This window comes from Nannospalax galili, unplaced genomic scaffold, assembly GCF_000622305.1.
Source record: "Nannospalax galili isolate Female #2095 unplaced genomic scaffold, S.galili_v1.0 scaffold398, whole genome shotgun sequence".
Lineage (NCBI taxonomy): Eukaryota > Metazoa > Chordata > Mammalia > Rodentia > Spalacidae > Nannospalax > Nannospalax galili.
The window spans coordinates 917,633-942,803 of NW_008341813.1; the positions used below are offsets into that span (position 1 = coordinate 917,633).

Here is a 25,171-nt window from a genome sequence, read left to right on the forward strand (position 1 = left end):
ATATACTAATAGTGCTCTTCCTGCAGTTGTAAGAGTCATGCCCTACTACTTGCAGCCCTGGGATAGGCAAAGTCTGCCTATACACACCAATGAACACCACGGGAGGTAGAGGCAGGCAGATCTCTGTGAGATCAAGTCCAGCCTGGTCTACACAGTGAGTTCTAGGTGTGCCAGGACCAGGGAGACCCTATCAAAACAAAAACAAGAAAAAAAAAAAAAACCAAAAAGCCCTGCCTTGTCTTGAACATGCAGAGATGCAGGGTCTGGGGATGAGGGGTTGGCAAGTGACTCCGGGTCCCAGGATTTCACTCTTTCTTACTCTCCTAAAGTATCAAAATAATCAGAACCCGAAACTTGACTCAGTGGGTTATTAAAAGTCAGGGGGCTGGGAAGAGGAGGAAAAGGAAGAGGAAGAAGAGAAGGAGGAGGAGGAGGAGGCGGAGGGCAGCAGCATGAAGGAGGGGGACATGCTGGGTGAGTCCAGGGAAAGTAGGAGGTGGACATGCTCAAGATACATTGTACACACGTATAAAATTATCAAAGAATAAATAAAAGATATTCTTGAAAAATTTCACAAGCTGTTGGAGAAGCTGGGTCCCTTACCTGCCTTCTTTGCCTACCTTTTAGTTCAGAGCAGGTCCCAGGACCCCAGCCCCTGAGCACCCCACCCCACAAGAACCTAGCAAAAACACCTTGGCGAAGACATTTATTTAATATGGAGTGGGGTATTGCTGTCTCTGTCAGTGTGTATGGGGTGGTAGGGAGACAACCAGAGGGACTTCTGTCTTGGAGTAAGAGGCTGTTCTGGCCCCAGGCTGGGGGGCAGAGAGCAGACTGAGGGGGTAAGGGAGGTGTGTAAAGGGGGTAGGGTAAAGCTCTGCACACATCCTTGGAACCACAGTACAGGCCCACCCAGTCACCAAAGCAAGAACCGAATAAATAAAGTGCAACCGTGGGGTTGGGGAGGAAAGGGAGGGCATTGGGCGCACCCACGCCCACAGCCCACATTCAGTGCTGCCAGGTCTGGCCCACCTCCCAGCCAGACCCTCTTGTCCAATCACCCCTGTGTCCGTCCCTCCATGAGCCAGGCAGGGCCCCTGTGCAGCTACTGGAGGTAGCGATAGGCCTTAAAGCAGTGGTTGCCGGCATCAGCCACTACCACGTGGCCATCCGAGGTCAGTGCCAAGCCCTGCGGGCCATACAGCGGTTCTGCAGATGTGTTGATATAGGACAGGAAGGAGCCAGAGCTGTCGAACACCTGAGGAAGAAGTGGAGAATGGAGGTAGAGGTGAAGTCAGACAGAAAAGAGGCTGTCTGGGGAGGGACACAAGTAGCCTTACAATCAAGTCATCCCTGGGCCTTACTCACCTGTATGCGGCTGTTGCCCCAATCAGCCACAATGATGTTCCCATTGGAATCCACAGCTACTCCCGTGGGGGCATTGAACTGCCCATTTCCCTCGCCATGGGAACCAAATTTGAAGAGGAACTCTCCGTCGGCACTGTACACCTGGTGGGGGAAGGGGCTAGGGACTGGGGACCTGACCTCGGGCAGAGGGTAAGGCCTTGGAGGGTGGCGTGACACTCCAGGGAGGAGGACCCCCAGGTCTGTAGCTTAGCCCAGAAGTTCTTTCCAGGGCTCACACCCAAGTATCCCACTATCTACCAGCTGTTCCAGTTGGTGCCCTTGAAGTACATCAAGCCTACCAGCACAGCCTCCCTGGGAAAGCAGTTCTTCCTGGGTCTCTATCTCACGACTGCTGCCACCCGACATGAATCCCTCTTGATTCTGGCTTCTTCTCAGTGTGATGGTCAACAAAGTAACACAGTCCTGATTCTGTGTCCAATCTGTCTCCTATATACACTGCCACACCTGTCTCACAGTCCAGATTCTCATCTAGACAACTGCCTCTAATATTGCCCTGGTCACAAGGACCTTTCTAAGACATACCGGAGTTCATCACACCCCTACCTGAAACCCCTCAGGCACACCACATAGGTCTTAGGAAGAAAGCCCAGCACCTTCACAGGCACACAGGTCTCATCCTCACCTTGCACTGGTTTCCTTCTTAAGCCTCGTCTGAGCCATCTGTGGTTTCTGGAACATACCACAATGGTGCCCACCTCCCATTCCTATCTTCTGTGTTTTTTCACTTGTTTGTTCTGTTTTGTTTTTAGACGGGGTCTCATGTATCCCAGGCTGGCCCTGAACTCACTATGTAGACAAAGGATAGCTTTGAACTCTGGATCATTTTGCCTCCACCTCCCAAGTGCTGGGATTACAGGTGTATGCCATCACCCCTGGCCTCTCCTGTGCCCTCTGCCTCAAACCCCCTCCTGCACCTTCTGATTAATTCGTACTGGAGCTTCAGGTTGTCCCCTGGGTCAAATGCTTCTGCTCATCTCTCCTGTAGTCCCTGAGCCTCCCTATCACAGAATCGCTTCGTACTGTAATTTCCTGGTTATCGTCTCTTTCCTAACAGACTATAGCCAAGGAATGTGTTTGCTTTGTTCAGCACTGAATCCCCAGGTTCTAGCACAGCGCCTTGGATGAAGTAGCCAGGCCATAAATGTTTATTGGTTCAGCGATTGGATGATTTTAAGAGGAGAAAAGGAGATGAAGGAGAAAGGAGTTTTATGGAAGAGGACAGTGATCATGGAGGGAGGGACACTGACCTTCACGGAATGGTTATGGAAGTCTGTTACTACAATCTCATTCTTGTTGTTCACAGCCACAAAATGGGGCCCTGAAAACAGAAAGAGGTCTCTGGGGCATTAAACTGAGGGGCTAAGATGGGCAGGAATATGTGGAATGATAAAGCCAGGGTATCAGGAAAGGGGAAGGGCTCTGGGCTGAGTGAGATATGCTGTCTCTGGGATGATGGGGCTAGTGTATTGGGAAGTGGGGAGCTAGGGTTAAGATATAGAAGGCATCTTTAGAGCTGGGTATCCAGAATTCCCTGGGGTATCAGCATGACTCTTGGAGTTGCTCTCTCATACCTGCAAAGTGGCGGTCAGTGGCCCCACGGCCCCCAAAACGTCCAACCAGCTTGCCATTGGGCTGGAAGGTGAAGACGCAGCAAGACTTGTTGTCCACCACAATGATATGTCCATTTCTGTCTACAGCCACTCCCTTGGGACCCATGAGGCGGCCGGCTCCAATCTTTGTCTGGAAGAAGGGGATACTATAAGGAACTTTATCCTGGCTAGTAGGGAAGGAAGTCCTGGCCTGTTATCAAAGCAGAACCTCAGGCCCAGACCACCAGGAGGCACTAGAAGGATCAGCTCAAAGGGTCAGCAGGGACTCAGCAACAGCAGGTTCTCACCTTGAACTTGCCCTCAGGGGAGAAGATGCTGACCCAACGGTTGTCATAATCTGCCACGATAATGTCTCCATTGGTGTCCACTGCCACACCTGTGGGACGCTGCAGCTGCCCAGGTGAGCGCCCACGCACCCCAAATCGGAACTTGAACTGGCCCTCATTGGAGAAAACCTGGGGCAGAGGAGCAAGGGAGGGAGCAGGGAGGAGGGGAAACACTGTGGGCACAGAGGGAAGGGAGCTGGGTCCTGAGCAGCATCCCATTTATCCAGTCACTCAACAAGCACTCACTGACACTACGCCACGGGTACAGAGGAATCACATGAGAGCTACTTTAGGGGATATACAGTAGAAGGAGAATACAAGAGGGGCTGGGGGAATGGTGGGGGAAGGCATCAAGAGAAGGAGATATCTGAGCTAACAGCTGGCAAGGATGTCAACTGATAAAGCAGGACATTTTGTGAAAGGCACAGAGTCCAGCATGGGCCCTATTTGAGGACCCTGCCAGTGTGGCTGGAGTATGGCACCCGGGTGGACAACAGGAGCTACATTTTAGCCTGGGTACAACGAGGAGCCCCTGAAAATTTCCGGCCAGGGAAGTGAGAAGATCAAATCTGCTTTTACAGAAAGACTGGAAGCTAGCCAACCATCAGAGGCTGTAGCAGGAATCCAGATGAGAAATGATGATGATTTGGACTAAGGAAACAGGCTAGAGGGAAGTAGATGGATTCAAGAGAGAGGAGGAAGACTCAGCAGGACTTCATAGCAGACTGGAAGGGGGAGGTGAGAGAGGAGAAAGCACACAAGGATTAGTCCATTCAGATCAAGGGCCTGACAAAGTAGCCTTTCTCCTGGATAGAAAGAACCCTTTGATCTCCCCTGTTCCTGCTCCCTCCACCTTAGCCTCCCAAGATGCTAAGAGCTCCTCATCCTAAAGCACCTCTTTAATATCTCTTTTCCTTTTAAACTAAGCCTCCTAGCTCTTCTTTTTTTTTATTTTTTTTCCTTTTTGAGACAAGGTCTTCCTGTAGCCCCAGCTGGCCTGAATTCTCGATGTATTAAAGGCGTGCACCACCACACCCAGCTGCCTCCTAGCTTCTTAACAGTCAAAACATTACTCATTGAATCGTCCTTATAGACTCTGTCCTATTAGAGCCTCTGGGGACACAAGATGATTCAGAGCCAGAAGCCACCATAGGGAGCTCAAGCTCTGGGCCTCGCTTTGCTCTTCAATTCAGACCTCCTCTCTCCTTGGTGGGCTGAGCCACCCATGGCTAGATCTCCTTATCTTGTCACACTACAACATATCACAGCTTCCTGATGTGGACCTCCTAGCAAGCCCTTGTCTGGTTGGCCAGCACAGCACCTGGGTTCTGCACTGGTCCTCTGCAGCAGGCAAGCACTCTCAGCAAGAGAAGGGGATGGGTTCTACGGGGTAAGACATGGAAGTGAGGGGGACCAAAAAGTACAGCAGATCTCTAATGAGTTGGCACATCGCCCTTCTCCTATCCTGCAGTTCAGACGCGGGCTCCACAGCGGTGAGGGTTTGGAAAAATCTCATTCTTTCATCCTTTCTCAGACCTCCTGGCCAACTCCTTTGTCTGGACTCCCAGAATTTCCAGGCCACTTCTTCAGTTTTCAATCCCTTCAAATCAGTATACACATGTACAGTGAGGGTCTACAGCATACACTTCACAGCTCTTTTCAGGGCATCTGCCTTGTCTGCTGCTACATTTTCAGCACTGCATACAGCTTCTAGCACCCAGCAAACATTCAAGCAGAAGAATCCCCAGTTCAATCTCACACCTGAACCAGATGGACAGATTCATTTGGGTGCCACACAGCTGTCTCAAAACTCAACATGGACAGAAATGAACTCAATTTACAAGCAGGCCTGCTCCTTAATGGCAACACCGTCCACCAGCCCACCATTCTCCATCCCTGTCTCTCCCTTGACAGCCCGTCAGAAACTGCTATGCTTGTTTCCTTCATATCCCTGTGTATCTGCCACACCCTCTGGCTCTTTTCTCTTCTATATGATGGTAGCATTAAGTAGCTCTCTGACTTCAAAGATCTTGGGAGAGGGTGGAAAGAAAATAACATTATAAAAACAACAAACCACACCAGTGATTCCAGAAAAGTGTGAGCTACCACAGCAAAAGGCTGAGGGAGGTCAGAGAAGAATGTGATTAGCCTGCTGCCTAAAGAGAAACTGGATGTTTTCATGGAAGAGCTGACAAAAGTTTTGGACTAACACAATGACACAATGCCAAAATATTTACAAATCAAATTCTTCATTCAAAATCACAAAGGTTTTTTGTTTTGTTTTGTTTGTGCTCTGTCAGCATGGTTCCCGCCTGCACCATAGAAGAATCCAAAGAAGAAAAAGCTCACAAGGACCCCAAGCCTCATATGCAAAGCTGAGGAGTCACACTCTATAAGGGAGCTCAGCCCTATAAGCCCTGAGAAGTCCAGAGTAAGAGAAGCAAACACTCAGCTTTGGAATCCAAAAACCAGGCTTCCAGCTGCTATGACATCAGGCTGAGCCTGGGGAGAGAAGGAAGGAGGGCTGCTGCACAAGTAGCAGGTGTTTGGAAGAAAGGGCTAGCCCAGGCCTCCCCTTCAATTACCCACCTGAACAAAAATAGATGAGCACAGCCCCTCACCAGGGGGCACCTGCTTTTCCGAGCATGTGTGTGCCCAGGTGTGTATACACAATTGGACAGGTGTCCTCAACTCTCAACTTTTGTCCTCAGAAAGCATTCTTGGCCTAGGAGGAGTTGGGACGGTGTAAGGTGTTCCTGAGTACAGCCTCAGTACCACTCCTGAACTCCTAAGCACCTCCTCCTCATCTAGCCTGGGCCCAAATGCCTTTCCGGGCTTCTCTGTTCCTCTGTCCTTAGAAAAAAAGGCAGAAATAAAAAAGGGGCCAGCAGGCCCAAGAATCTGGTCCCAGAAGAGGGTCTGACATCTTTAGACTGCTGGGTGGAGTGGGGTTGTAGAACTGCTGAAGGTGATGTGAAAGACCTTAGCAGAAGTGGATTCATGACAAGGCTATTCAGACAGATCAAGAAACTTAAAGGTACAGGCTGTAAAGTAAGGATCTTCAGGGAAAGGTTTGGCTGCCCAATAACATGTTTCCAAGAACCGAAGTACACAGTAGTTAGTCCCACAGGATAAAATCTGAATTAGACAGAATTGCTTCCAAAACCATTTACAATTTGACCTCAGCCACTCCAGTTCCTAATAGCCAGCTACCTGCAGCCCAACTGGGATCTTTCCAGTTCACTGAACCACCCCCTCCTGCACTTTCCCTCCTCCTTGCCTTTGTTTACAGTCCCCACCTGGACAATGATATTTTTAACAACAGCTAATATTAGAAGGTTCACTAGGTGTCAGGTATAGTACATTACATCATTTAATAGTTCCAGCAAACCTGAGATAGGCTTTTCCTAATTTTACACATGAGTTAACTACAGCTCAAAGAGGTCACATGACTTGTTAGAGCTAGAAGGGCCAGTATTCAAGTTCGGGTATCCGGTTTCAGAAGCCTAAGCATTTGTGGGCTACACTGTACTCATGCCCACTGTGGCAGGCTCAGGGCTGTGAGTGGTGCAGAGAGGGAAAGCTGTTTTCTGGTTGTAGCGAGATGCAGTGCAGCAGAGACCATGAGCACTAAGAGTGGCTGATGCCTGAATCAGCTGTGCGGTACAAAGAAAAGAGGTAGGTGCATGACTCCAGAGGCGCTCTCCACCCTCTAGCTGCTGAAAGGCACTCCCTTTTAACTGTCTAGCCAGCTAGATGACTGTAGGGACTCCAGACAGATAACGTACACTCTGGAGCCAAGCTGGTATGCTGCAAGATAGCAAGGGAGGGCAGACCTGCTTCGGAACACTCTGAGGAAGTAGGCCAGCCAGCAGGAGGCTCAAGAAGAGGCAGAGAAGAAGGAGGAAGGAGCTGATCCTTGGGGTCTAGGAGCTGACATGGCTTGAGCCTAGCCTGGGAAGCAGAGGCCACAAGCATGGAACCCTGGCTCCTGATGGAAGGTCCTGGCTACTGTTTTGGCCTTTGGGTGCAGGAAGCACATTTTTTACTGCTTTAAAGAATCGTATTATCTACGAGTTTCATCTTCTAGAAGGTGACCTGTACACATACTGTTCTGTTCAGGAGGCTGTAGCTTGTAGCTTTTGAATCCTTTCTGGTATTGAAGGAGTGCAGTAAAGGGCTTACCTGGATACATTGGTTGTTGCTGTCTGCTACCACTATTCGGCCACTGCTAGCTGCAGATACACCTTGCAAATTGGTGAATTCCCCCTTCTCCCTTCCACGACTGCCTGTGGGTAAAGGATGAGAAGGAAAACAAGGATTAAGTCTGAGATCAGTTTGAACTTCCCACCCCTCCTCACCTGCCACCCTGCCAGTCCCCACTGGCCCCACCTCTAGTCCCATAAGACCCAGGCTTTAGCCCTCATCTGGTTCTGCCCTTGACCCTCTGTACCAACACGGAAGACGAGTTCATCCTCAATTGGGTTGTCCTTCCGTTTGCCACCAGTGCTGTACATGGAGCTGGGTCTACGCACTGCCTTCTGGCGCACATGGCTGCCAGGACCACCAGGAGACTTGACTCGGCGCTTCACATCATCCGGGGAAGGTGGCAGGTCCCCAGGCCGCAGGGCACGCACCCGGAAGGGGCTGCCACGCACTGGCTGTCCATAGAGCAGCACCGAGAGGAGCAGCTCACCTTCTGTGCGGGCGGTGTACACCAGCTCATATGTGCCATTCTTGTGGTCCACCACTGGCACAGAAAGGCGTGTGCCATCCGGGCCGGTGATCTCTGCGCGGAGCTCTGCGCTGCCTGTGCGCACCAGCCGCCCATCCTTGTCTTTGGTGGTGACGGTAAGTGAAGCAGGCTGGCCCACTAGTGCCTGGCGCAGGCCCTCACCTGTGGCCACCGTCTCATGTGCAGTGGCACTGGTGGTGAGCAGTGCACCCAGATTGAGCACCGATCTCCTTAACCCATCAACTTCAAGGACCAGTTCCAGCTGTGCATTCTCGTGTGGCCTTTCCGGGAAGGCCTGAGCTGCCAATGCGGCCAGCCTCTCTCGCATGTGCTTTCTCACTAACAATACCTCTGGGGCAGAGCCCAGGCGCAGCGCCTGCTCCGCGAAGCTGCAGCTACTCCCGATGTGTTCCTGCCCTTGGCGCAGAGTGTCTAACTGTGTCTGCAACACCTGTTGAAGAGGAAGGGGAGGAATGGGTGCACAGACTGTGATGACTGATGCACTTGTATAGCAGTACATGGCAGGAAAGAAATACAAGGAGGTGCATGTGGTCAGGGAGACGGAAAACAGGCTGGAGAAAAGGTAGTGCTGATGGAGGCAATGGAAGCAGTCAGACCATCTCATCACAGGCCATGCTTGGGAAGGGCAAGCCGACCCACCTTCTGCTTGGCCCCACAGATGCTCTCCAGGTCGCTGACCAGAGCCTGCTTGCGCTGCTGCAGGGCTTGCTCCAGGTCCTCAAAGGCTGCACTGATCTGGGCCAGGGCCTCTGCCTTGCGCTCTTGCAGCTGCTGACTGATGCCCCCCACTAAGGCAATAGCTGCAGACAGCTGTGGCAATCTGATGAGGGGAAACATCTCATACCAAGGTTGCAGGAAGGTGCCTTGTCAAATCAGTCAGTCTCCCGGGGAGGTGTGGGGGCTCACTACTGCCCTCTGGAAGAGTCCCAGCTTCCTTGACACTCTGTTTCTGTCCTTCCCTTGCCCTCTCTTTCTCCTCCCCAGGGTCCCTTCCCTGCCCCCGCTGAGGCACCATCCCAAGGCCTCATCAATCCTGGTCCCCACCAGATGCCTACCGGCCACGCACAGCCTCAAGCTGGCGCTGCAGAGCCGCCTTGTGCTGCTCCACCACATCCCGCAGCAGCACGGTGCCATGCTCTCGGTGCTCCCCTGCGCGGCACTCACCACACATAGCAGTTTCACAGGCCTCACAGTAAAACTCCATAGTCTGGCAGTATAAGGGCTCCCATGAGGCAACAGTCAGACAATACACTTCTTTGCTCAGACCCCTTCTGCCCTCTTTGCTCCCAGAGAACACCTTGCCCACGGCTACCCCACCCTCATCACCTCTCCTTCTCCTCCCACCCCAAGTCCTGGCCTCACTGGGCCTCGCTTGGGCCCACCTTGCCTTCATGGTTGGGGCAGGAGAGAGGGCGGCCAGCCACTGCGCTGAGGGGGTGGGGGTCCTCGGGGTCATGGGCCCCATCAGGTGCCTGCTGCATGGCCTCCATGAGGCTGCTGATGAAGAAGTTGTTCTGCAGGGCAGAGACACCCTGCTCAGGGAGGATGGACGTCTGCCGGCACACTGGACAGGACAGCGTCAGGCTCTGGGCAGGAATGTAGTTCTGGAGGCATCTGGACAAGGAAAAGGAAGAGTCAAAGGCGGGAGCATGAGACCCCCTGATAAGTGCCTAGCCCTCTGTCTTTTTTTGTTATTTTAAAAAATATTTTATTTATTATTTTTTATTTTTATGTGTATAGTGTATTGCATGCATGTATGTAAGTGCATCCATGTCATGCAATGTCTGCAGAGGTCAGAATAGGGCATTGGATCCCCTGGAATTAAGAGTTAGGAAGGCTGCTAGCATGAGGGTGCTGGAAATTGAACCTGGGTCCTCTACAACTGCTCTTAACTGCTGAGCCATCTCTCCGTCACTTATTTACAGGTATGCCATATTTCATTCTGAAACTTCTCTAGCACATGCATACACATACACACACACACACACACACACACACACACACACACTCCCTCATCTACCAGCAAGTGTTAAAAGGCCTCTAAGGACTGAGTAGAAACACGTGCGTAACCTCTCTGAGAACAGACACATCTACATTCCTCAGTGTGAAAAAACACAGGCTCACCTTTCACAGGTGTTTACCAAACCTCCTCAAGAAAATATGCAACAGGCTCACATCCCCTTTAACTCAGTAAAAATTTACTGACTGCCTATGCTTGCCAAATTTGTGCCAAGCTCTGGGGATAAAAAATAAAGCACAGTGCCAGCCCTTAAAATAGTTCTAGTTTTCAAGAGACAAAAAAAGACACAGAAATAGAGAGCTCAAAGATGTAAACAATATAATGATTAAGGGCATGGGCCCTCCATCTACAGAGTCTGGGTTCAATTCCCTGGTCAAGGACCTATTCTACTATGTGACCCCTGAGAAGTTACTTTCATGAGACAAAGATTCTTCCCTGTAAAATGAAGACAGTGCAGAAGACAGAGTCAGAGGGTTAAATATAAAGGGCTTTGTTTACATGTCAGGAGGATTAAATGTAAAATGCCCAGCCACCAAAGCACTGTATGGGCCAAGCTACCAGTGTTACTTAGGAGCACATAGATGTGGTCATGAGGAAATGCACCTGGCTCCAGAAGGCGGAGAAGAGGCCAAGAAAGGCTTCAGAGGCGATGTAAAGGGAATCTGTATGGACAGATAATTGTTAAACTGAGCAGAGACAGGTGCAGGGAGGGGAGGAAGGGTGTTCCAGAGGCTGCAGGAAGCAACACACTGGGTAGGGAAGTAGAAACAGTTCAGCATGATGGGAGACAGAGTCCAAAACAAGGGATAGCAAGAAAAGTCAAAGAGCTTCGCAGTGAAAACCAGCAGCAGCAGGCAGCCACAGGAGAGTGAGATAGCCGACTCTACCTTATCAAGTTCCTCTTCACACAGTATGGAGGGTAAATGTGAAGGGGACAAGCCAGCAGACAAGGCAGCAGCACCATCACATAGTTACCACTTACTAAGAACATGTGTGTCACTTGGTATACTTTGTACTTTGCATGAAAAGGCTCAGAAAAGGCGAGAGTTGGTCCAAAGTAATGTAGCTGTAAGCATGGGAGCCTGGATTTAAATGCAAAGCCAAGTTTGTGCTTAACCAATATACTCATAATAATCTAGGCAGGCAATGACAAAGACCTGGATTTAGGGTATAGGTGGGAACAAATCTTGGCAGGGCATAGTACATGCCTGCATTCCAGCACTCTGGAGGAAGAATGAGAGAAATGCCTCAATTTTGAGGAGGAGGGGGATGAGGACTAAGATGAGGACAGCTAGATAAAGGGAGTCATAAAGTGGTAGTGCTCACCTTTAATTCTAGCACTTGGGAGGCAGAGGCAGAGGCAGGCAGATCTCTGTGAGTTCCAGGCCAGCCGAGGCTACAAAGCAAGATTGTTTCAAAAAAAAACGTAAGAAAACCCAAAACAACAACAATTAAAACCTTACAGGGAGTGAGAGAAGAAGAGGAGGAGTAGAGGTATGACAAAGAGGAATGGAGAATAAGAAGCCAGCTCTAACTGGCTTACAACATCCTAGCTCAGGCCCCTGAGAGAAGGATGATGACATTCATCAAAATGAGAAACACAGAGGAGTAGTTCTGGGCAGAAGGCAGGTTAGAGACAGAGATGGCGGGCGGGGCGGGGGGGTCATCAACATTCAGACACCCTCAGTAGCCAAGAGAGGATGAGATCAGCTAAGAAGGTGTGGGCAGTAATAAGAGAAAGGGACAGAGAATTCAGCAAACAAGAACAGGGAGGGCAGTGGGGATGGGCAGCAGGGCTGGAAGAGTGACAGTGTCAGGGCAGCAAAGTGAGTGCAGAAGGAGGGAATGAGTCACTGGGGTGGGAGGCGGCTGTGGAGTGGAACGTGCCCACTGCACTTGGCAAACATGAGGATACAATTTCTCTGTGGAGAAAACAGTGATGGGGATGGTGGAGGTAGAAGGGCCTGACTGATGCAAGCTGAAGAGGGGAGGCTGGACAACTGAATGGGAAAGGGGCTGAAGGACTGGATGGTGCTGCAGGGAGATAAGAGAACAGTTTTTCTCTGTTTACAAGGGGAAACTGTTTTTGAAGTGCTGGGGCAAGAACCTAACCTACCACTGGGCAACATCCTAAGCCAAGTAGAATGGGAATTTTGAGCTTATTTCCAAGTTGAAAAGAAGGAAGTAGAGAGAATTTGGAAGAGACTAGAAAACCAGTACAACAAAGTCTTGGGGATGGGAGTGACTTGTTTGGCCTGAAGGGGAGGCATGGACCCAATCCTCTGATGGAGGGAAGGGACACAGGAAAGGTAAACTTAGTGGAGTATGGTAGGTGAGGGCAGCAGAACAAGGGTGTCTAACTTGCCTCAGGCAGGACCAACCACAGGGTGATGGTAGGAGGAGTGAGGAGCCTTGGTGGCTGGGATTAGTCACTGAAAGGAGAGAAGGAGGATGCTTCCTAGAAACAGACTGAAGGGCAGCTGTGTCTGGAGACCACGAATCTGTGGAGGGAAGATCCACGTAGTACAAACTCTCCTAGGTCCTCAGTCTCTTAATCTTCCCTATACCTTTTGTTCTTAATTAGAATGTAACAAACACTGACTGCCAGGCATGACCTCAAGTGCTTTACAAATATTAACTGGTTTCACTGTGACCCACTTTTCCCTGCAGTCCCCTCAAGTAGAGAGTGGTTTCTGTTTCATGCTCCACATTCCTTAGGGCCAGAAGGTAGGGCTGAGTCCTCCCTCTTCCCAACTGGAACATTCTCTATGTCTGCAGCTCCTTTGAAGCTTGTGCCTTCTGCCTGTACCACCCCCTCTTGTTGCTGTCTTCATTGACCTGAAAGTTGCTTGTCCATTTGCTGAAATCTTTCTGGCTCACTCTCTTCTGTCACCGCCCCCCCGCCCCCGCCAACACACACACAAGCACACATTCTGCCACCATTCTGTGGCTCTGACATCTATCAGATGACCCACCACCGTTGTGATTGCTTCATTCTCTTTCTTGCCACCAAAGAACTTTTCCTTCACTCCATCTTATCCGTCCACTCCCATGCTCCCACCATCACCCACATCTCATCAACTGTCACTTCTTCAACTCTGAAATCTGTCCCAGTCTGTCCCCCGCCGCTCTCTTCCTACTGTTTCAGCTCTACTCCTGCAATGAACCTTGTAACTGATCAATAACCACTTCCTATTTATTGACCATCCCCAGATTGCAGTAATTCCCAACTGGTCTTATTTCTTCTCTTGTGCCTCTAAAATCCAATTGAGGGCTGGAGAGATGTCTCAGCGGTTAAGAGCACTGACCTGTATTCGATTCCCAGCACCCACATGGTGGCTAGCCACCATCCATAACTCCAGTTCCTAGGGGATCCAATACCCTCTTCTGACCTCTGAGGGCACTGCAAATCACGGGTGCATTTACATACATGCAGGCAATACACTCATACACATAAAATAATAAGTATTTTAAAATAAAATCCAATTGCTATACAACCCGTAATCAGAGCACTAGAGAGGCTGAGGTAAGAGGAACACATGTTGGAGGCCAGCCTCACAACTCCCAATTCTACCTCCTCCTAGTTTTCACCTCACTCACCTGTGTACACTGGCTTCTTTCTGGTCTCTCAACATGTCATTTTTGTTTGAGGTTTTTTTTTTTTTAGATGTGTATGAGTGTTTTGCCTCCATGTTTATAAGGGCATCTGTGTCATGCAATGCTTATGGGAGGCCAGAAGAGGGTGGCAGATTACCAGGAACTAGAATTAAAGGCAGTTGTCAGCCACCATGTGGGTGCTGGGAACCAAACCTGGGTCCTCTGCAAGAGCAGCCAGTGTCTTAATTACTGAGCCATCTCTCCAGCCCATTTGTTTGTTTTTTGAAAATCTCACTATATAGCCCTGGATGGCTTGAAAGTGTTAGGATTAAAAACATGCATCACCAGGCCTGGCTCTGTTTGCTTCTTTTTTAAACAATATTTTATCTATTATTTTTATTTTGAGTGTTTTGCCTGCATATATGCAAGTGCACCTGTGTCAGGCAGTGCCCACAGGGATCAGAAGAGGGCATCAGATGCCCTGGAACTGGAGTTACAGACAGTTGTTAGCTGCCATGTGGGTGCTGGGAACCAAGCCCAGGTCCTCTGCAAGAGCAAGTAGCCAGTGCTTTTAACCACTGAGACATCGCTCCAGCTCCCTCTGTTTACTTCTTAAGGCATAGACTTTTCTGTTGTCTGCATGTCTGTCTTTTCTGAAATTCATATCCAGTCCTCAGCTAGTTACATCATTGGATATATTTCTTACTTAGTGACCTTCAACCTCAGTTTCCTCCTCTCTAAAATGAGGTTATACTTTGGAGCTTAGGAGATGGTTCAGTGGGTAAAAGGACTTGCTGTATAAACATGAAGACTTGAGTTTGTTTTGTTTTGTTTTTAAAGAGAATCAGGAGCAATCAGGATGTTGTGATCCTGATTACGCACCATGCAAACTCCAATCATTTTCTGAAGACTTGAGTTTGAATCTCCAGCATTCCTATGGAAAAAAAACAGTACAGCTACATATGCCTATTACCCCAACAATTGGTAGCAAGGGAGGGTAGAGACAGGTAGATCCTAGGAGCCCACTGGCCAGCCAGCCTGGCCAAAACAGTGAGCTTCCATTTAATGTTCCATCTGACGTCTTCTTCTGGTCTCCACATGAGCACACATGGACTCACATACCCACACACTCATGTGTGTGCACCCACACATACACCCCACACACACCCCCCACACACACACAAGAAAAAATAACATATCTTGTATGAGGATTAAGTAAATCAATGAGTGTAAATCACTAAGAAAGCCCCTGGCCAACTCTAAATGGTATTTTCTAGGAGTTCTCAGTGATCTGAGCACCCGAGGGAGTGCAGAAGCATCTAGTTACACCTCTGATCCAGCACTGAGCATCTATGGCAGGACTTAGCATAGGACAAAGGTATGAGGGAAGTGGGTAGGGACAGTCAGATGATCAACAGTGAGACCCAGGAGGGTAGGAAAGGAAGGGAAGCCAGGTGGAGTTGATGTCTAGGAGGAAAGGGAGCAGTTGAGGTGGCTAGGCTTTAGCATGAGTCAAAGGTGGCCCAGTTGTACTGGGGTACTGGGAGTGAGAAGAATGGAGGTTATAACCACAGATGACAAGACCAAGTTGGTGGTTAGGAGAATGCTATTCAGACAAAGTAGAAGATGTCCCCAGACAAAGTTAAGGGCAAACCGAGGCACAAATAGGTAGAGGTCCTCGGGTTAATAAAAGAACTTGAATAGGCCAGAAGGCCAAGACCTTTGCCCACTCATAAAAGGGGAGAAGGCAGTGAAGCTAGACTCTCAAAGAGCATGGCTGTCAGGGAAGTAGGACCCACGCAGAGAACCAGGTTTAGTGGAAGCAGGAGGCACATAGAAGGCCTGGATGGAGGCTATGGTGAGGAGACCGAGAGATCAGGATATCCAAGACAAAGCCATGATATATGAGGCCAGAGAGAGAATCCTGTCAAAATACAGTTGTGATTGTGCAGAAAACCCTGTATGGGTTTCGAGTGGCTCTCGGGGAAGATGAAATTTCCTAATGGCTTTACCCTGCCCACCTTCTTGTCAGCTTCATTCCCGACTGCTTTCAGTTAGGCTCACTCCGCTCCAGCCACACAGGGCTTCTTCTAGGCCCTCTTACCCAGCATATCCCTTCAGGCCAGAAGGCCTTAAGTTCTTCATTCTGCCTCGCCTGCTTTTGAACTCCCTTTACCTACATAACTCCTGTTAATGCTCAAGAATACACCCTGATTCTCCAAACTATAACAGATCACATATGCTAAGTTCTCATAGTTTAGCATTTTATTTGCAGCACTTACTACCAGTATAATATATATGTATATTGATTACTAGCTCCCTCATTCAAGCTCTTTAAAGATCAGGGCTATTTTGCTCATCACTGCATACTCAATGACTAGGACAGGGTCTGACATAGTTGCTCAAAAAATAAACATTTGGGGGCTAGAGAGATGGTTTAGCAATTAAAAAGCACTGGCTGCTCTTACAGAGGACCCATATTTGGTTCCCAGCACCCACATGGCAGCTAGCAACCATCCATAATTCCAGTCCCAGGGGATCCAATGCCTTCTTCTGACCTCCGTGGGCACTGTCCCACATGCGCACACCTATATACATGCAGGCAATACATTCATATACATAAAATAAATAAATAAAACATTAAATAAATAACACTTGTAGAATGAAGACATAATGGACAGAAGCCTAGAGGCTTCACTTTTTCTTTCACTTAGTGTCTAAGAACAGGTAGGGAAGGACAAATCTAGTTTCAAATATCTACTAGTCAGTCACAAACTCTACTGGTACCAATGCTGTTTGGGAGTCTCAGCACTGTGTGATGTCTCCTCTGGGGTGGTCTGGGAAGGGGATGACAAAACCCAACCTTGGGCAGGTTCCTGGCACAGCGTTCAGTTTCTGCTCCTCTCACAGGTAACTGCAACCAAACCATCACTTGCAGGTTGGGATTCACCTATCCCCCACCCATGTGTGCACACTGCCCTTACTTAGTCCAGGTTCTCACATCCATTTCCCTCTTGGAGTGCCTGCAGGTTCCTCATTGCCTCCTTGGTAGCCCCCCTCACCTCTCACAGAAGGTATGTAGACAAGGCAGAACCTTAGGGCACCGGTACCGATCCAGGCAGATGCTGCACACCAGGAACTGCTTGTCCATTGGCTGCACCTCTGGGCCAGGGCTGTCCTCCCTCTTTGCCATGGTGACCACAGATGGTTCCTGCCACTCACACCAGCCTGTGTACAGAGAAATGGTCATCAGCAGGGAGGCCAGCACTCCCTCTCCCTACTGGAACTCCTGCAGAGAAATGTACCCTTTCTTCCTTGCCAGGGGTAGGACAGGGTGATGGGAGAACCAGGGTGAACTGCGTGGGCTGAGTAACTCCTGAGCATGATGCTCAGTTTCAGCCTCTTTCTCTCACCAGCTCTGTGACCCTAGATAATTCCTATCATCTCTTCAAGGCTCCATTTCTAATTTGTAACCATGCAAATACTAATTCCTAGCTCAAATGGTTGTTTTGAGAATCAGAGGTTGTGTGTGTCAAGTGCACAGGAGAGAGATGCTGGTTTTCACTGATACTCCAACTTTCATTCTCCTCAGTCTCCCCCACCCAGTCTCCACAGCCCTTTCAGGCAGGGCCTCTCATCTTAGTGCAGGTGCCCTGTGTATGTCCTGACCCCCTCTCAGCAAAAGTGCCTGCAATTGCATTCTTTTCCACACTAATCAGTATTAGGTTGAGGATGCCACCCAAGTATCGCTTATCTTAGACCTTAAAGTTGCAGTCCCCCATCTCAGGCCACTCTGAGTTCTCTCCTGGGATGCAGCAATAGTCTCTAAACTGGCACCCTGCTCTCCTAGCCTGTGCCTTCTCATCCAGCCCCCTTGCAACCAGAGTGAGTTTTCTGAAACACAGATTTGATCCTGCCATCACTCCTTTTAGATTCCTTCAATGCTTCTCCACTGTCCAGAGAATAAAGTCTTTAAACTGGCCCTAAAGGCCCAGCAATGTCTTGTCAACCTCATGTCTTACTATCTATGGTCAGTCACAATGGCTTCTTTTCAATTCCTAGAAAACTTCAGGCTTTCTTTGTTCCTGGGAAGTTACACATTGTGCTCCCCTCTGCATAACTAAAGCCTTCTTATCTTTCATGTAAAGGGTACTTCCTTTAGGAAGGCCTTCTGGGAATTCCTAGAGTCTGGGTTAGGTGTTCCCAGTGTCCCTCAATGCATGTATTTCCTCCATCCTAGCCCTCACTTGCTATACTATAATTTCTTGTTACTTCTCTGCTTCTTCCACATGTAGTGTATTTGAGGGCAGACATATTTTATTTTTCCATTCCTAGAACTTAGCATTGAGCCTGCCATAAAGAATGATCTATCCTTATTGAATTTGGTAATTAATTCAAAACATTTATTTACTAAGTGCCTGCTTTGCACAGGCACTGGAAATGGAGATGGGGAAGGATGGTGGGGAGGTGATGGAAGACAGTTAAAAAGGATTATAAGTTACAAGTATACACATAATTACCCATCAGTGGCAGGGGAGTACTATGAAGAAAAATATGCAAAGAGAAATCAAATTCTTGACTGAGTGATAAGGAAAGGTTCTGCAAGCAGGGAACATAAGCAGGGATGAGGGTAGGGAATGGCAGGGAGCCAGGGAGAAGGCTGAAACAAAGCACATGAACATTCTTGGGCTGAAGGCTCATACCTGAACAGACAATGTGCTTAAAGCAAAATGAATTAACAGCTGAGTCAAGGAAACAGGCCAAGATGAGGTTACAAAGAACTTGTAGGCATGTTAAGAATATGGTCTTGCTGGGCATGGGGGCGCATGCCTTTAATCCCAGCACACAGGAGGCAGAAGCAGGCAGATCTCTGTAAGTTCAAGGCCAGCCTGGTCTACATAGTGAGTTCCAGACCAGCTGGGACTACAGGGAGATCCTGTTTCAAAAGGACCCAAAATAAATAAATAAAAATAATATAATCTTATCCTAAAGTAGGGGAAGGGATGATGCAATTTACAAATAAATGGAAAGCTCTTCTGGTTTGGAAGCAGGGGTGGAGTCAGGGAGACCAGTCAGGAAGCTGTCACAACTCTTATGGCAAGAGCAGTATTACACAGCTATAAGCAGAAAGGTGGGCTGATGCAAGAAATACATACGGGGCTTAATCAGAAGGACATTATCATGGACTGGATGTGAGAGGAAAAAAGAGCATCAATAAGGACTCCCAGGTTTCTTGACTGAGCAAACAGAGGGCCATGAACAGACAGAAAACCTGACAGGAGCTGTTTGGGGGCATGCTGTTCCAAGTATGCTAAGTTTGAAGGATGTATATGACATGTGTCCAGGTAGAGCTGTTAAGTGAGACACGGAACAGAGCAGCTCAGAAGAGAAGTCTCAGCTTGTTCTCCACTTGGAATCCTTGGTGTATTAATGGCCCTTAAAGCTGTGAGAATGGATGAAAGCACCTTGGGATAGAGCACAGAAAGTGAACAGGAGCAGAGCCAGCAAAGGTGACTGAAGAAAACCCAGAGAGATGGGAGGAGAACCACAGGAGAGGGGATTCAAGGAAAAAAAGGGTGAAATAAGTTAAGGATCAAAGTTTTCACTGGGTTTAGTCATGGTGGAGCGGGTGGGCAGAAGCCATGTCAGGGAGACTGAAGAGTGAATGTGTAATGACATTAATAAAGCAGATGTAGATAATTAATGATAGAAAACTGTCCCTGTAGAGAAGCCAAAAAACAGCTGGGCTGCTTCAAAACAGGCAGTGACTAGGAGCAGACCACCATGGCTGTGTCCAGCTAGATACACCATGGGCATGGGCATCTCTAAAGAATGAATGAATGAATGAATGGACAGCCCAGAGCCCTCTTCAGATTTGGGGAGAGATAAACTGCCTGTGTCCTATGAGTATGTGCTGGTGGGTGTGGGAAAGGGAAGAGTCTACCCGAGAAAAACCTATCCTGATGCATGAGGTTTTCTCTGAGTCTTAATCTGGGGACTTAATATGAGGACATCATAGCCAGAGGGAAGGCAGTTTGATGGCTGGCAGGACAGGGAGGCAGAGGCAAACTAAAGCTCCGGTCTGCAAAGGGGAGGGCTGGAAGAAAGAGTAGGAGTGGCCTCCTGAGCCAGGCTGGGGCAGCTGGCTGTTAGGCTCCACCCCCTGTAAACCCAGAGGCTCTCTGGGCCTGTCACACAGGGGTGGGGAATTGGGCTACATCCAAGGACCAATGACTCCTCCCTCCCTTCTCCTTCCTGCTTCAGTTCCCCACCCAGATTCACTGGGCATCACAGCTGCCATGGCCATACCCTAGCCTGAATCTAGAATTTGCCAGACTGATTGATTCCCTAGGCTCCTCCTGCGCCACCTCTCTGTTTCAGAGATCTGCCCAACTACTGGCAAGGACTCCAGTGTGTTCTTTATCACATCAGACTTGGAGGGTCTTGGACATGGAGCTGGATTGCATCTTCGGGCTTCCTGCTGCCACCCTGTACCCGTTATCCTACCCACCCTTTACAGCTCAGTTCTGGAGGCATTTCCTCATTCAGCATTCACTGAGCACTTCTGCTGGGATACAAAGATAAATGATCACAGCTGAGCTTTCATGGATCCCACAATCTAATAAACAGATGATTGTAATGCAATGTGGTAAAGCCCATGATGAGGAAGCACACAGTGCTCCAGGAGCACAAAGGCAGTCCCCTAACTTGGACCTGGAGCAGGGATGGACCCAGAGGCTGGAGGTGAAGGATGGATAAGTTAACAGAGAGCCTCAGGAGGCTGCATCATTCACTGTGACAGGAGAAGGCTAACAATGAGATGCAGGGCTAAGCAGGGGCTACATCACACAGCACTTTCTTAGCCTTATTGTGTCCTTTAGACTTTACCCTCTTCCCTGCTAGGGGATTAAGGCTTTAACCCAAGAGCAGAGGAAAAGTTTGTTGGTGGATGGGTGGGGGGTGTTAAGCACTAAATAACAAAAGTACATTTTTGACTGCTGTTTGAAAAAAAGGGGGGGTCAAGAGTGGAAGTTTAAGAAAATGCCTTCACTAGGGTAGTTACAAGAGGAGGTTGAAATGGTTTTCTTAGGGAGAAATCAACAGAACTTGGTAATTGGATTTTCTGTTTGTATGTTTTTGAGACAGAGTTTCACTATATACCACTGATTGGCCTGGAACTGACTATGTAGAGTAGGCCGGCCTCAACCTCATTGAGATCTACCTGCCCCTCGCCTTCAGAGTGCTGGCATGCACAACCCATGCCTGGCCAGTTGGTTTTATATGAAGAGGCAGGGTAGAAGGGATTATAAATGGTTCTAGTTTTCTAGATTAGAAACTGGAAGAGTAGTTTGGATAGAGGGTGATAAGTTCAGTGTTTAATACAATAAATCCGAGGTGCCTATGGGACAGAATTTAAGTGGAAATGTCCAGCGGTCAGTTGAAAAGGCATTCAGGAACTTAGAACCTGGAGACATGAATTTAGATGTCCCAGGTGTAGGGATACCCCTGAAGCCACAAAGTGGATGACACCAGGGTAAGGTGAGAAAGGGGGACCTGCAACTGAGCTCCAAGGAAGGAATGCCACATTTAAGGTGTAGGTTCAGAAGGCAAAGTTTGTAAAGACTGAGACGGTATCAGAGGGTCAGAAAAAGAAGGAAGATGTCTGGAGGCCAGGAAAGCAGAAGAGCCTCCCCATCAAGGCTGTGATCTTCACTGTGAAATGTGAGGGAGGCCTCATGATTTAAAGCCCTAAAGAAGCTGCTTTGAGTTCAAAGAGTGTGGTTCCCAGAGCTGGAGAAATTGTCAGATTCAGGGAGTTAAGAAGGCAGTTGATTTTGAATAAATGAAGTCAGCTAGTACAAAATGAATGAAATCCTTGACATCTGGGGAAAAACATGTTCCAAGCCTTTTCAGTTTCTCCAAATTCTCTAAGGGCATCTGATTTCCCCCACAACATCTTCCTTCAATCATACAAGATTCCTAACATACAGGATTTACACAGCTGTGAGTGGAGGTGACCACAGCCATTCTTGAGGTGTGTATGGAGGAGGTCAGCTAGGCTCACTTGCTAAAATGACTCGTTCCTACCTACTAGCCTCCCAGCATTGATCATTTGAGACTCAGCAAAATAAAGCAAGCTTTGGGGCTTTCTCCAGAAGCACTGGATAAGGTAAAGTCCTCAAATCCAAGGAACCCTTTCCAAAAGACTGGCAGGGAAGTGATAAAATTTATATTAGCCATCTACCTCACTAATACCTGACAGAGTAGGCAAATGTACCATTCAATCAAGCATCCCTGGACATATTTCCAGATCCTTCACCTGGAAACTAGAGACAGAAAGCTGATCAGACGTGCTTCCTACCTTTCACCTGTGGGAAACTGACATGCTCATACATAATTACAATGTTGTAAGTACCATGACACTGACATGTTCAAACTGCTATGGCAGGAAATATCTAACTTAGTAGAGAATGAAAAAGGCTTCCAGAGGAAGGGATATCTGAGCTGGACCTCAAGGGACAAACATGAGATTGATAGGTGCCTTGGGAAACCCGTGAGTAAAAGAACAGAAACATGAAAAATTTCCAAACAGATTAGCAGTGCAAGGGAGTAAGACTCAAAAGAGCAGCATCTGTACTCAAGGGTTTTATGACCCATTGATCTAAGCTGTCCACTTGCTTCTTTGGTTGATCTTCCGCCCATTCCTTAAATATTTAGTTATACTGGGTTTTGCTTCAAGATCTCTTCTCTCAGTTTTCATACTATGTCTGGGCAATCATGATTTTCCACAGTTTCAGTTACCATCTGACTGCTAGTAACTCCTAAAACCTTGTGATGAAAGACTCTCTTGAACCCCAGAGCTGTCTATCCAACTGCATCTTGGACATCTCTTTCTGATGCACGAGAATGTCCCAAACTGAATTCATTTCCTCCTGACCTTCTCTTCCTGCCGAGCTTCTCCTTTCCATAAAAGGCACTGCCAATCACCTAGCCTCATCAGCCAGAATGCTGGTAATCTCAATTCTGACTCCTCTCACCTCCAGATACAAGCTATAACTACATTCTTGATGCTGCTTCTAAAACATACCGAGGTTTAAAAAGTCAAGAGATTTGGGATCTAGTCCTGACCATCGTCAAAAACTCCTATCCCATACGCTTATTTGTAAAATGGGAGTGAGAGAGTTTCAGAGGCCTTTCAAACTAAAGGCCCCTACAGACTGCAATATGTTCATGATTAAATCTCATCTCAAACTAACTTGGTAATATGATTGCTAATTTCCATCAAAATGCTAAGTACATTAGAGGGTGGTCACAGGTTGCCCCTCCTCCTGCTTTCCAAAATAAATATTTGCTGAGTTAAGTCACCCATGACACAGCCTTCAGCACTCCTCTCTACACCAATCATGTGTGTTTTCTGAACAAGCTATGCTGTCCCAGCTTTGGTCCTTTGCTCAAGCTCTTCTAGCAGCAGGAATGCCATGGTCCCTAAGCAGTTGAGTTGGTGCCTGTCACAATGAAAGTACTCAATTTATGTTGGTGACAGGAGAGTCATGTTTAAACTCTGCAGTTCCCCCTCATCAGAGAGAAACAAAATCAAAGGTGGTAACAAGACAAATGAACAACCTTCCAAGGAGAGAGACCTCTACTTAACATAAGGAAGCTTTCCCACAGCATAAGGTAGTAAGTGCTCTGTCACTGGAGGCATGCAAGCCAAGAGAGGCAGGGCACCTGTCAGGCCTGCAGCTCTCATTCCAATTCTGCAGCAATCCAGAGTCCTGCTTAGGGGATGAATGGAGCACTGATGAGTTGGACACTGGCTGGAGAGACCTGTGAAGATGACCGACCTCTACATACACTCTGAAATCCCAGATCTAGCTTTCCGTTGGTGCTAGTCCTGGGTTTCTGTGGTCCACATGGGACTCCCACATCAGAAGCATGCCCAGGGCCTGCTTTTGGTCAGATTGACCTCCCTGGGGTGCAGCCTGCCCTTCCAACCTACAACCATCTGTCCCTGCAGGTTTGCAGCCCCGGTTCTGAAGCCAAGTCCAGAAGGGAGGCGGTCAGAACCAGGGAGGGGCCTAGGCTTCTCCAGGCGGGGCCCAGGCTGCAAGAGAACTAGAAGGGGTCCTTTCCCCAGAGAAACAGCCTGTGCCTGAAGCTTCCTGTCCAGCAAGCAGCGCCCGCGGCGGAGGAAAGGATGTCCTCCTGCACCCTGGCTGGTGGGCTTCTTGGTACCCAAGAAGGATGGGGAAGGAAAGGAGCTGGGGTGGAGGCATCAGCACCCCAGAGAAAGGAACCCTTTGGACAAGCTGGGCCACAAGATTCCAGAGTCGCGATCAGCAACCCCACCCACCCCCCACCACCCTCGGCCACAGCATTTGGCAGCCTCCGCCAACACACACAAGCTCCCAAACCCCACGCTCCTGAAAGGAACCATCACCCATCCACCCGCGCCTCCCCCCACCCCACCTCCCGCAAACATGGGCCTCACGTGAGCAGCCACAGCCCGAAGAATCCCCCCGCTGCTCTCACAGACATGGACACGCCTCGCGTGGACGGAGACAGGAACAGCTTTTGAAAAGCATCCGCACCCCCATCCATAGACGCTCGGACAGACACACGGCCGTGAGGACACGGCCCCGGACCCCCGCACCAGAGGGGACCAAACACACCCTCGGGGCCCGCCTGGCGCACTCACGGCGTTGGAACAGGATGCGAGGGCAAGGCCCGGACTGCAGCCACTCCGAGGGGCCCGCGGCGCTGCCCCCGCTGCCAGCGCCCGTCCGCCCAGCCCTGCCTGCGGCGCCGCCCCACGTCCCGCGCCTCCTCCTGTCCCCGCGCCGGCGCCGCCGCCGGACCAGCCGCACAGGCCGGAGGGAGGGGTCGGGGCGGGGCTGCGGACCGACCGGGGGACGGGGCGGCTCGCGCTGAAGACCTGCCCCGCCCACACCGCGCAGGCCCCGCCCCCGTCCCTCCGCCCCTGCGGCTCCAGCGGGCGCAGCCTGTGTGGTGCGGCTGGGGAGCCCGGCAAGCCGGCTCCCGGATCTAGGATCCCGGATCTTCGCCTCCTGCTCCCGAGGCCTCCGGAGTAGGGCGGTGCAGCCGGGTTCAGGTACTGGCATATGGTGCGGTTAAGAAGAGGCAGCTAGAGCCAGCCCGACCAGAGTGGTCGCACCTTCTCTGGCTCCTACGGAATTAGCTAGTTCGGTTTCCGCTGCAGGAGCGAGAGGGACCACCTGTACCTCGGCCCAGAACTCTAGGAGAGGGGACTTACAGGGTAACTGGGGTACCTCAGTCGGTACTGGGTGCCTCGGGAGAACCCTCGTGAGAAAATTTTGGTTTAGTCCAGCGACTCCTTTCCTCACATCAAAGACCCAGAGCAATTCTCAGAACCACTGCATTATGGAAAATAGCCCTGGTTAGAAAATAGTAA

The 25,171-nt window shown here is 49.4% G+C and overlaps 1 protein-coding gene across 3 annotated transcripts; it reads right to left on the bottom strand.

Moving 5' to 3' along the window:
* Nucleotides 1-689: 689 nt before the first annotated feature.
* Trim3 (tripartite motif containing 3) lies at nt 690-24,619 on the bottom strand. Of its 3 annotated transcripts, none has more exons than XM_008837390.2 (12): nt 24,437-24,619; nt 16,800-16,965; nt 9,503-9,734; nt 9,176-9,327; nt 8,760-8,940; nt 7,818-8,550; nt 7,550-7,653; nt 3,326-3,493; nt 3,000-3,168; nt 2,676-2,746; nt 1,369-1,509; nt 690-1,258 (listed from the first exon to the last, which is right to left on the bottom strand). In XM_008837390.2, exons 2-12 carry the CDS (start codon nt 16,928-16,930, stop codon nt 1,106-1,108), a joined length of 2,235 nt encoding a protein of 744 aa, XP_008835612.1. In that variant the 5' UTR covers nt 16,931-16,965; nt 24,437-24,619; the 3' UTR covers nt 690-1,105. The 3 variants fall into 3 exon arrangements, with proteins under 3 accessions (XP_008835612.1, XP_008835613.1, XP_029421413.1); XM_008837391.3 differs by lacking the exon at nt 24,437-24,619 and adding an exon at nt 24,230-24,387; XM_029565553.1 differs by lacking the exons at nt 16,800-16,965; nt 24,437-24,619 and having other exon boundaries at nt 9,508-9,734.
* Nucleotides 24,620-25,171: the final 552 nt, after the last annotated feature.

Bases quoted from the DNA above. Each gene is read 5' to 3' on its own strand.
- Trim3 (XM_008837390.2), bottom strand. From the start codon at position 16,930: ATGGCAAAGAGGGAGGACAGCCCTGGCCCAGAGGTGCAGCCAATGGAC. The intron at 7,654-7,817 runs GTACAGAGGGTC...CTTTACCCACAG, and splicing joins TGAACTCGTCTTCCGTGTTG to GCAGTCGTGGAAGGGAGAAG. The intron at 1,510-2,675 runs GTCAGTGTCCCT...TTCCCCCACCAG, and splicing joins TCCATAACCATTCCGTGAAG to GTGTACAGTGCCGACGGAGA.